Consider the following 11,467-nt stretch of genomic DNA (forward strand, 5'->3'; position numbering starts at 1 on the left):
GGTAGAGTTGTCCATGTGCACATGAAACCTTTGAATAATGTCACCCAGTGTGGCAGCATGTAGATGAGAGATAGGAGGGGCCAAGGATAAGTCACTGGGGGACACCAAATCCAAAGACTTTAGAGAGGAAAGGGGCATTGGATATGGGACAATAGTTAGTGAGGAAGTTGGGATCTAGTTAGATAGGGTGATGATTGTGCTTATAAAGATATGAGAAGCAAAGCCAAAAGTGAGAAACAACTGTTAACAATACCAACTTAATGTGGGGAAGTTAAACAGTCAGCAGGTTAGTGGGAATAGGAGCAAGGGACTGGATGGTGGGCCTCATGAAGAAGATAAGCTCAGTCAGGGATTGATGGAGTTCGGAGAGGGACTGGGGAAAGGGCTCAGCCAAGGAGAAACATGAGAGTTTGGCCTGGGTGGCTTGCAGCAGGAAGGGAAACAGTAAAGGCAATTTATCAGATTATCTCAATCTGACAAAGAAGCTCCAGGAGTTCCTCATACTTGTTGTTGGAGGTGAGGATGGAGAAATGGGGAACAAAAGGAAGTGATTTGTGTTAGGGATATTAAAAAGACCCAATATACTGGCTATTTAACATAAAGCTTGTTTATTTGGTTTTTATACAGAAAATTAACACCTATTACTGGGATTTATTAACATCAATGAATATTGTTTAGTCCTGAATGTGATTAAGAAAATGCAACTCTCTCAGTCACTGGTGAACTCTCTGGTGTCTCAGTAAGATGGATGACTGAGAGAACCTCTTCCCACACACAGAGCAGGTGAATGGCCTCTCCCCAGTGTGAATGCGTTGGTGTGTCAGCAGGTTGGATGACTGAGTGAATCCCTTCCCACACACAGAGCAGGTGAATGGCCTCTCCCCAGTGTGAATGCGTTGGTGTGTCAGCAGGTTGGATAACTGAGTGAACCCCTTCCCACACTGAGAGCAGCTGAACGGTTTTTCCCCAGTGTGAACTCGCTGGTGTAAAGTGAGATGAGATGATCGCCTGAACCCAGTCCCACAGTGAGAGCATCTAAACGGTCGCTCATCAGTGGGAACATGTTGATGGTGTGTCAGTTCGCTTGTACTTTTGTAATACTTCTTGCAGTCTGGGGACTTAAAAGGTCTCTCATTAGTGTGAACTTGCTGGTGTCTCAGCAGGTTGGATGAGCGAGTGAATCCTTTTCCACACTCAGAACAGGTGAATGGCCTCTCCCCCGAGTGAACTAGCTTGTGTGCCTTAAATTGTGATGATTGAATGAATCCCTTCCCACATTCTGAGCAGGTGTATGGTCGCTCCCCAGTGTGAACTCGCTGGTGCACCGTGAGTTCAGACGATCGTCTGAACCCCATCCCACAGTGAGAGCATCTGAACGGTCTCTCATCACGGTGAACATGTTGATGGGATTTCAGGTCTCCAGAACCTTTAAAGCATTTCCCGCAGTCTGGGCATTTAAAAGGTCTCTCCTCACTGTGAACTTGCTGGTGTCTCAGCAGTTTGGATAAGTGAGTGAATCCTTTTCCACACTCGAAGCAGGTGAATGGCCTCTCTCCAGCGTGAACTAGCTTGTGTTCCATGAGGTGGGATGTCTGACTGAATCTCTGGACAAATGAACAACTTCTCCCCAGTGTAAACTTACTGGTGTACAGTGAGGTGAGATGGTTACTGAACCCAGTCCCACAGTGAGAGCACTGGAACAGTCTCTTGTCAGTATGAACACGTTGATGGATATCACCTCCCTGAGACTTTTATAGTTTTTCTCGTAGTCTGGACAATTAAAGAAATCACTTCCAAGAACAAACCTCTCTGTGTGCCATAAGGTGGGATGACTGAGTGAATTCCTTTGCACCTCTGGAGAATCTGAACAGTCTCCCCACAATGTGAATATGTCAGTGAGCCAACAAGACGGAGTGAATCCCGTCCACCACACAGAGCAGGTGAATGGCTGCTCCCCGGTGTGACTGCGCAATGACTTTCCAGTTCCGTTGGATAACTGAATCCCTTCTCACAGTTCTCCTCAGTATATTTACATTTGTCGCTCCTGAGGCCAGATGATCAGCTGAAGCCTCATTGACACAGAGAACGGTTTCATCCACTATGAACAATACTTTGTCCTTCAATGTTTAAAAGCTGAATGACAACCAGGTTCCATTAACAGGGTAATTCCATCAGATCCTGATGTGATATTTTGTCTAAGATTTTTGACTGCAAATTCTCCTCTTCTAAGGCTGTGAAATTGATTTAAAACAGAAAAAAAAAGGCGTGAGACAGAACCCACAAAAACACAAAGGCAGGTTGTGAAATTGAGCTGAATGAATTTGGTAACTTGGGGAGCCGGCACTAGGAAAAAGTGACCATGAAAACTGCTGGATTGTCATAAAAATCCAACTAGTTCACTAATGTCCATGATGTGGAGATGCCAGCGTTAGAGCTCCAAAACATGTCCTGCATGGAAGGGAACCTACCACCCAGTCTGGGTCTGCAGAAGACACTGCCCTCTACGGGAGGAGAGAGAAAGCAGTAGGTGCAAAAGGTTGTGACTTTACATTCTATATCACAACCAGAACTTTGACAAAGTATCCCAAACCCTCAATCTACACCATCTGGAAGCACCAAAGTAGCAGGTCTACATGAACACAATCAACTCCAGGTTACTCGCCAAGTCACACACCATCCTGACTTATCTGACACCCAGAACTGGATGAACAGAAATTTCATTCACTTAAATATTGGCAAGATGAGCTGAAAGTAAACTCCACGCTCCAGCCACTTACTCCATTTCTCTCCCAGGAATCTCTCTAAAACTGAACCAGACTGTTGACAACCTAAATGGCACGTTTCACCCCAAGCAGAGCTTCCAACCACATAACCACGTCATCATCAAGACTACCCATTTCCACCTCGGGAATATTGCCTAATTCCCGAGCTCATCTGCTCCTGAAGCTCTCTCCATTCCATTGTTACCTCCAGACTTTATAATCCTAATGCACGCCAAACCAATCCTCCACATACATGCCCCCCCATATTCTCCAGGTGACGATGCACCCTGCTGCCCAAGTCCTTACTCACGTCATATCTTGTTCATACGTCAGCCCCTGTGCTCTCTTGAACAAAGTCAAACATCATCTTCTCCACAGGTAACTGCTGCTGATCTTGTTGGTGACCCCCAAATCCCAAGAATAAATTTTATAAATATCTATGTGAAATAGATTAAAAATATCCATTAAAAAAATTGCGTGATCTCACTATCCATTTAACAATCTGATCGCCCTAGAATCTACCTCATGGCCAATTTCACATTGGAAACTTCTGGGCCCAAATACAGCAGTTTCCCCTTCATCTCCAGCTCCAACTGATACAAAAACCAAAAGCTGCTGAAGAGAAAAAAAGAGACATTGGGGTGTGAGGAAAGAGTAGAGGTGTTGGACTCTTCCACCAGAGAGCCAGAATGGGCTTATGTTTTTTAACCATTTTAACACAGCATTGAAAAGGATGTGAGCTGGAGTTAGTGTGCAACCTCTCCAACCAACTCTCACCTCGACACGAGTCAGTTCTTCATTAGTCTATCTCTGTTTCTAGATTTGTGCCGTGAGCAATGCCTGAAATAAAAAAAAACAAACACTGCAGTTGCTGGAAACTGGAAATAAAAAGGAGCAAGTACTGGAAATACTCAATAGGACGGGCAGTAACTGTGAAAGCGGAAAGAGAGTTAACATTTCAGGGCGTGCTTCACAGAACCAGGGACCCGGGTGCGATTTCAGCTTTGGGTGACTGTCTGTGTGGAGTTTGCATGTTCTCCCCATCTGTGTATGGGTTTCCTCCGGGTGTTCCCGCTTCCTCCCAGAGTCTACAGATTGGCAGATTAGATGGATTGACCACGCTCAATATCCCCTTAGTGTCCAAAAATGTGTAAGTTAAGCAGATTAGTCATGGTGAATATGCAGTGTTATGAGGATAGGGCGAGGGAAGTGTCTGCGTAGGAAAGTCTGACTTTTCGGAGAGATGGTACAGATTTGTTGGGATGGGTGGCCTATTGGTGGCAGATATTGATGGTCCATATAAGCCCAGAAGTGGGAGAGAAACAGACTTCAGCACAAGAAAAATAATTCCTGGCCGTGGGAGGATAAAGCTGGTAAATCAACAGTGAATAGCCAGGGGGATGGGCAGTAATGGAAACCTCATTTAGAAACAACTGGCAGGAATAACAAAATACTAAACATGGTTAAAATAGAGCCATTATCAGAGACAATGACAGAGTGGTGATTGGGGATGGCAGAGATGAAACAGGGCAATGGATAGACATGGAATAGGATCTACTGTAAATGAGTCACACCACCCCATAGACATGGAAACAGAACAGCAGTAAAAACTGTACATTGTGTATGAATACTCAATAATACTCACCTATTGAATAGATTTTCAAATTTAAAATCTCCTGCTGGAGACTGAAGATGGAAATAAATCAGGTTGATTGGAAGCAGAGAAAATTTGGTGGTTATCAAACTCCCTGAAAAAGGAGATTACAAAAGTCATAAGTTTCAGTTGACTTAGGGGGCACGGTGGCGCAATGGTCAGCACTGCTGTCTCACAGCACTAGGGACCCAGGTTCAATTCCGGCCTTGGGTGACTGTCTGTGTGAAGTTTGCACATTTTCCCCGTGTCTGCCAGGGTTTCATCCCACAGTGCACAGATGTGTGGGTTAGGTGGATTGGCCATGCTAAATTTCCCCTTGGTGTCAGAGGGACTGGGAGGGTGAATATGTGGGGTTACGGGATGGGTGGGATTGTCGCTGATGCAGACTCGATGGGCCGAGTGGCCTCTTTCTGCACTGTAGGGATTCTATGATTCTACGACTTTAGAAGATCCATTCTCTTGGTTTAAGTTTGCTGTGTGTAAACCCTCCCCTTCTAACCCCTTAAAAATGGAGCTTTGAAAACCTAGCACTTGTCAGTCCTGGACAGAATTTCACAATATTGTCTCTCCTCCTGCTGCCTGGCCCAGGAATCCTTAAGCAGGAATGTGTGTGCAATGGAAATAGTTCAAAGAATGCTCATTACCTGATTCCTGGGATGAAGGGTTTGTCCAATGAGGAAAGACAGAGCAGGTTAGGTCTTTACTGAATGGAGTTTAGAAGAAAGAGGATCTGGTTGAAACATACATGATTCTGTGGGCACTTGACAGGATAGATGCTGAGACGATATAGGGCATTGGTGAGGCCGCAGCTGGAGTACTGTGTGCAGTTTTGGGCGCCGCACCCGCGCAAAGATATTTTGGCCTTGGAGGGAGTGCAGAGGAGGTTTACTAGGCTGATACCGGAGTTGAGGGGGTTGAGCTATGAGGAGAGGCTGAATAAACTGGGCTTGTACTCGTTAGAGTTTAGAAGAATGAGGGGAGATCTCATTGAGACGTATAAGATGATGAATGGGATGGATAGGATAGAGGTGGAAAGACTCTTCCCGCTCAAAAAAGACAGTAGGACTAGGGGGCACAGCCTCAAGATAAAAGGGGGGCGGTTTAGAACGGAGTTGAGGAGGAACTTCTTCACTCAAAGGGTGGTGAATCTCTGGAATTCTCTGCCCGTTGAAGTGGTGGAGGCTGCCTCGCTAAATATTTTTAAGACGCGGGTTGATGGGTTTTTGATAAGAGAGGGGATTAAGGGTTATGGGGAGAGGGCGGGAAAGTGGAACTGAGCAGCGACAGATCAGCCATGATCTTATTGAATGGCGGGGCAGGCTCGAGGGGCTAGGTGGCCTACTCCTGCTCCTATTTCTTATGTTCTTATATTGAATAATCTAGAAAGAGGAAACACAGTTTAAAAATAAGGACTCTCCCATTAAAACACCACGTGGAGATAATACCCTTCATCAGCATTTTGATTGATTGTTAATTGGTATACAGTGAAATATATTGTTTCTTGTGTGCTTTACAGACAAAACACACCGTTCATAGAATACATGGGGAGAAGGAGAGAGTGCAGAATGTAGTGTTACAGTCATAGTAGAGGAAGATCAACTTAATATAAGATAGGTCTATTAAAAGATTGAAATAGAGCATCGTCAGAGAGTTTATAAGTGTTAGAGTAACATTTTAAATGCATAGAATCATAGAATCTTTAAAGTGCAGAAGGAGGCCATTTGGCCCATTGAGTCTGATCCGACCACAATCCCACCCAACCAATAGCTCCGTAGTCTTATGTATTTACCCTGCCAGCCCCCCTGACACTAAGTGGTTATTGAGCATGGCCAAACCACCTAACCTGCTCATCTTTGGACTTTTGAGAGGAAACCTGAGCATCCGGAGAAGACCCACACAGACAATGAACCAAGCTAGGAATCAACCCGGGGTCCCTGGTGCTGCGAGGCAGCAGTGCTAACCACTGTGCTACTGTGCCACCCTGGAACAAAAATAAAAGATAGAATTAGTAGGTTTGCTGGGGACAGTCTCAAGAAGTCGCCATACTTCAGCAATATCTGAAGTCAGGTACTAACTGACTCAAGAACAGCTTCTTCCCTGCTGAATCGACTTACCTTGCATTAAGTTGATCTTTCTCTACATCCTAGCTATGACTGTAACACAACATTCTACACTCTCTCGGTTCCTTCTCTACGAAGGGTATGTTTCGTCTGTACGGCACGCAAGAAACAATACTTTTCACTGTACGTTAATACATGCGACAATAATAAATCACATCAAAAATCAGTGAGGACTGGAGGCTGGGTCAACGAATTTACTCGAGGCTGAGTTAAACAGATTTTTGATCGACGCGGGAGCCAAGGGGAGGTGTGGACAGAGTCAGGAAGGTGGAATGGAGATCAGCCAGGATCTTGCAGAACAGAACAGCAGGATAAAGAGGCCGAATGGCCTTCTCCTGGTCCTTATTCTGATGTTCATCCCACGGCCGGCCAATGCCTGTGGTTAACCCTGGGTTGTCACCATGAGCTGTGCTCAGAGTGAGAACAAAATCAGTCATTTTCCCGCTGGTCGAGGAGGAGTTCTTGGAATGCTGCCGGGATAATTTCCTTGAACAGTGTGTGTTGGAGCTGACGAGGGAGCGAGCTATCTTGGATCTGGTGCTATGTAATGAGGCGGGTAGAATTAGGGACCTTGCGGTGAAGGATCCTCTTGGAGAGAGTGATCATTGTATGGTGGAGTTTCTGGTGCAGATGGAGGAGGAGAAAGTGGGTTCCCGGACACACGTCCTTTGTTTGAATAGAGGGGAGTACGGTAGGATGAGAGAAGAATTGGCGAATGTGGACTGGGGGAGTGCGCTGAAGGGAGGGTCTGCTGAGGAGCAGTGGAGGATCTTTAAGGAGATCTTTCTTGGTGCTCAGCAGAAATTTATTCCGATGGTCAAAAAGGACTGTGGGAGGAGAGGTAATAAGCCGTGGATAACGAAGGAGGTGAAGGAAAGTGATAAATTAAAAGCGGAGGAATTTAGAGTAGCGAAGAGTAGTGGGCGAGAAGAGGATTGGGAGAGGTTTAAATGTCAACAAAGATTGACAAAGAAGTTGATAAAGGAGGGTAGGAGAAACTATGAAGCTGGGCTAGCGCTTAATATAAAAAAGGATAGCAAGAGTTTTTATAAATATATAAAAAGGAAGAGGCTGGCTAGGGTGAACGTTGGTCCTTTAGAGGATGAGAAAGGTGACCTAGTGGTAGGGGATGGGGATATGGCTAAGGTATTGAATAACTTTTTTGTTTCTGTCTTCACGGAGGAGGACGTGAATAATTTGCCGGGTGTTTGCAATGGAAAGGTGGTAGGACTGGAGGGTCTTAATGACATTACCGTTACTAGAGAGGCGGTGCTCGACAGACTGGAGGGGCTGATTGTGGACAAGTCCCCAGGACCGGATGGAATGCATCTGAGGGTTCTGAAAGAAATGGCGGAGGTTACAGTGGATGCATTGGTGGTTATTTTCCAGACGTCGCTGGATTCCGGGGAAGTGCCGGAAGATTGGAAAACGGCTAATGTTACGCCGTTGTTTAAGAAGGGTGCCAGGCAAAAGGCAGGGAATTATAGGCCGGTTAGTTTAATGTCTGTGGTAGGTAAAATGTTAGAATCCGTCATTAAAGAGGAAATTGCGAGGCATCTTGAAGGGAATTGCTTGATAGAGCAGACGCAGCACGGTTTCATTAAAGGGAAGTCGTGTCTGACAAATTTACTGGAGTTCTATGAGGATGTGTCTAGGGCGGTGGATAGAGGAGAGCCGGTGGATGTGGTCTTTCTGGATTTTCAGAAGGCGTTTGACAAAGTACCTCATAAGAGGTTATTGCAGAAGGTCAGGGGACTTGGAGTTGGGGGTAGGGTGTTAGTGTGGATAGAGGATTGGTTGTCAAATAGGAGGCAGAGAGTGGGGGTCAACGGGTGCTATTCAGATTGGCGGATGGTGACTAGTGGAGTGCCCCAGGGGTCGGTGCTGGGGCCTCAGCTTTTTACCATTTATATAGATGATCTGGAGGAGGGAACCGAGTGTAGGGTGTCGAAATTTGCGGATGACACCAAGATTGGGGGAATGGCAAATTGTGCGGAGGGTGTGGAGAGTCTGCAGAAGGATCTAGATAGGCTGTGCGAATGGGCCAGGAAATGGCAAATGGAATTTAATGTTGGCAAGTGTGAGGTGGTCCACTTTGGAAGGAAGAATGGTAGGAAGGACTATTACTTACGTGGCGAAAAACTGCAGCAGGCGACGGTGCAGAGGGACCTCGGGGTCCTTGTGCATGAGTCGCAAAAACCCAGCTTGCAGGTGCAGCAGGTGGTCAGGAAGGCGAATGGGATGCTGTCCTTCATAGCGAAGGGGATTGAACATAAAAGTAGGGAGGTCTTGCTGCAGCTGTATAGGGCATTGGTGAGGCCGCAGCTGGAGTACTGTGTGCAGTTTTGGGCGCCGCACCTGCGCAAAGATATTTTGGCCTTGGAGGGAGTGCAGAGGAGGTTTACTAGGCTGATACCGGAGTTGAGGGGGTTGAGCTACGAGGAGAGGCCGAATGAACTGGGCTTGTACTCGTTGGAGTTTAGAAGAATGAGGGGAGATCTCATTGAGACGTATAAGATGATGAATGGGATGGATAGGATAGAGGTGGAGAGACTCTTCCTGCTCAAAAAAGACAGTAGGACTAGGGGGCACAGCCTCAAGATAAAGGGGGGGGCGGTTTAGAACGGAGTTGAGGAGGAACTTCTTCACTCAAAGGGTGGTGAATCTCTGGAATTCTCTGCCCGTTGAAGTGGTGGAGGCTGCCTCGCTAAATATTTTTAAGACGCGGGTTGATGGGTTTTTGATAAGAGAGGGGATTAAGGGTTATGGGGAGAGGGCGGGAAAGTGGAACTGAGCCACGACAGATCAGCCATGATCTTATTGAATGGCGGGGCAGGCTCGAAGGGCCGGATGGCCTACTCCTGCTCCTATTTCTTATGTCCTTATGGTCGCTGAAGCCCCGCCCACTCATTGTTACGTCACACGCACGCCCCGCGCATGCGCCTCACTCCGCTCTCAACAAAGATGGCGCCCGACGTCCTGGGCCCTGGTTTCCGGGAAAATCCCCCCGCGGTCACAAACCGTGGACCCGCAGGCCTGTGGCGGCCTCCAGCCGGTGTTTGTGAGGCCTCCGTTCCCCTCCTCACTCCGACTCCCGGCTCCACTCCTCCCTCCGCCCCACCGACTCACTCTCACCCGCTGAAATTTAAAAAAAAACCGCCCGCCCCGAGCACTCGCTGGGCTCCGAGCAAAGTGATCTGATTCCGGCCGTGCGGCCTCCAGCGGGTGTCTGTCAAGCCTCCGCACTCTCCCCCTCCCGGCTCCCGGCTCCCGGCTCCATTCCCCACTCACTCTCACCCGCGGAAACAATCGCCTCCCGCACCCGCAGGGCTCCGAGCCAAATGACACTGCGCATGCCCCAGCTACAAAGCGCCGCGCCTGCGCAAGGGTCTCCGGTGGAGTGAACAGGGCACTGTCACACCCGCAGCGAATGCTGGGTAACTACAGCACCATTGAACTGTGACTCTGAGATTGGAAAATAACTTGTCACCTAATTGAGATAAATCACCTTTCAAAAAATGCGTGAAGTATTACGCTTCATTCCTAAACCCCTGCCCTCCTCAGCGGACTAACTTTCCCTCCCTTTCTCCTCCCCTGACTGTGCTCTGAATGGACTCAATCCCTGAATCATTGGTTTCTCTCACTTTTTCTCTCTATTCCCTGACGCCGACTGTTCATCCCATTTTATACGCAATCTATTCGGCCCTTCATCCCTACACTGGCTCTTTGGACAATCTGTCAAATTAATTGCACTGTCGCTTAGGGGGTTACGAAAGATCCGCAAACGGAGGCTCCCAGCAGATTTGCAGAAGGAAATCAAAACAGTTCCTTTCTACCTCGGGGGGTGGGTGGGGGGGGGGGGGCTCTTCTGTCGGATACTTGCATGTACTTCTGTGCGATGGAGCGCACACTGGTACAGAGATAGAGTGGATCCAGTACGAAACCACCCCAGTTGTGTTCCAATTGGTGCCCAGAAGATGGCACGATCACGCAGATAGATAGGGGAAAGAATTAAACCCAGTGAGAGTCACAGAAATCTTCCGAAAAGAACAAAATATAACGCCCCATAAAAACAGGTGAGGAACACTTGCGAATTGTATTAGTTGATTTTACTGCGCGTTCATAATAAAACTCGCCTTTATAAATCTATTTGATCTATTTCGTTCACTTAATGTTTTGAACCTGTTTCCATGCCTGTAACATTAAACAAGTCTTCATCTCCCCTTTCAGATTTCTGCTCGAGATCAGTTCTCTGGTCTTATTTGATCAGAATATGTTGTTGGGTCAGAAACAGTTTATGAAAAATGGATAGATTTCAGAATTCATTGACGTTGATCATTCAATTGAATTTCACAATGTTTCCCTAACAGTATTCAAATATTCATCTGATTTACAGAAACAAGGAGCAGCGAGAAACAGATAGACAAGCCGGATGTGATAAGAAGTTTAATGCTACCCTGGTATTAGGTGGAGACGGTCAGGGAGAAGTGGAAATTGGCTGCTCTGAACTTCGGATTTTTTTTTTAGAAATCAAGCCTTATGAAATGTGTTCAGGATGTGCAAGCTGTCTCCAATGTAGCAATAGTGATCAAATAAACGCTCTCAACAGCTCACCCTCAAAGGCCCCCAGAAACTGATAAGGGAGATGGAGCGAGGGGTGTTCAATATGAGAAGCAGGCACGGAAAAAGAAGGAAAAGACAAATCGGGACATCGGGATCAGGGGACGTGTTACACAAACATGGAGAACTGTCCGTCTGCTGTCTGTGTGGCTCTTCACCGCCAGGATTGACGGATGTTTGGGATTTTATCACCCAGGTCTGATTTTAGAGGAATACAGAGTTGATTAGTAGCAGAAGCGACAACTTAATTGACACATTTGTTATGTGATGGACTTGTCGGCCTAAAACGATTCTGCAGTTTGTTTTCTCGG

The 11,467-nt window shown here is 46.8% G+C and overlaps 1 protein-coding gene across 6 annotated transcripts; it reads right to left on the reverse strand.

Annotated features, from left to right (window-relative positions):
* Positions 1 to 585: 585 nt before the first annotated feature.
* Positions 586 to 10,287, reverse strand: LOC145363696 (uncharacterized). 6 transcript variants are annotated; one of them, XM_080218920.1, is made up of 4 exons: positions 9,834 to 10,287; positions 4,408 to 4,510; positions 3,540 to 3,602; positions 586 to 2,231 (listed from the first exon to the last, which is right to left on the reverse strand). In XM_080218920.1, the coding sequence occupies exon 4, from the start codon at positions 1,578 to 1,580 to the stop codon at positions 714 to 716; it is 867 nt and encodes a 288-aa protein (XP_080075046.1). In that variant the 5' UTR covers positions 1,581 to 2,231; positions 3,540 to 3,602; positions 4,408 to 4,510; positions 9,834 to 10,287; the 3' UTR covers positions 586 to 713. The 6 variants fall into 6 exon arrangements, with proteins under 6 accessions (XP_080075046.1, XP_080075043.1, XP_080075045.1 ...); XM_080218917.1 differs by lacking the exon at positions 9,834 to 10,287 and adding an exon at positions 5,061 to 5,221; XM_080218919.1 differs by lacking the exon at positions 9,834 to 10,287 and adding an exon at positions 5,061 to 5,221 and having other exon boundaries at positions 586 to 3,199.
* Between the last annotated feature and the right edge of the window lie 1,180 nt (positions 10,288 to 11,467).

Source organism: Carcharhinus amblyrhynchos, unplaced genomic scaffold, assembly GCF_965287045.1.
Source record: "Carcharhinus amblyrhynchos unplaced genomic scaffold, sCarAmb.v2.hapA scaffold_39, whole genome shotgun sequence".
Taxonomy (NCBI): Eukaryota; Metazoa; Chordata; class Chondrichthyes; order Carcharhiniformes; family Carcharhinidae; genus Carcharhinus; species Carcharhinus amblyrhynchos.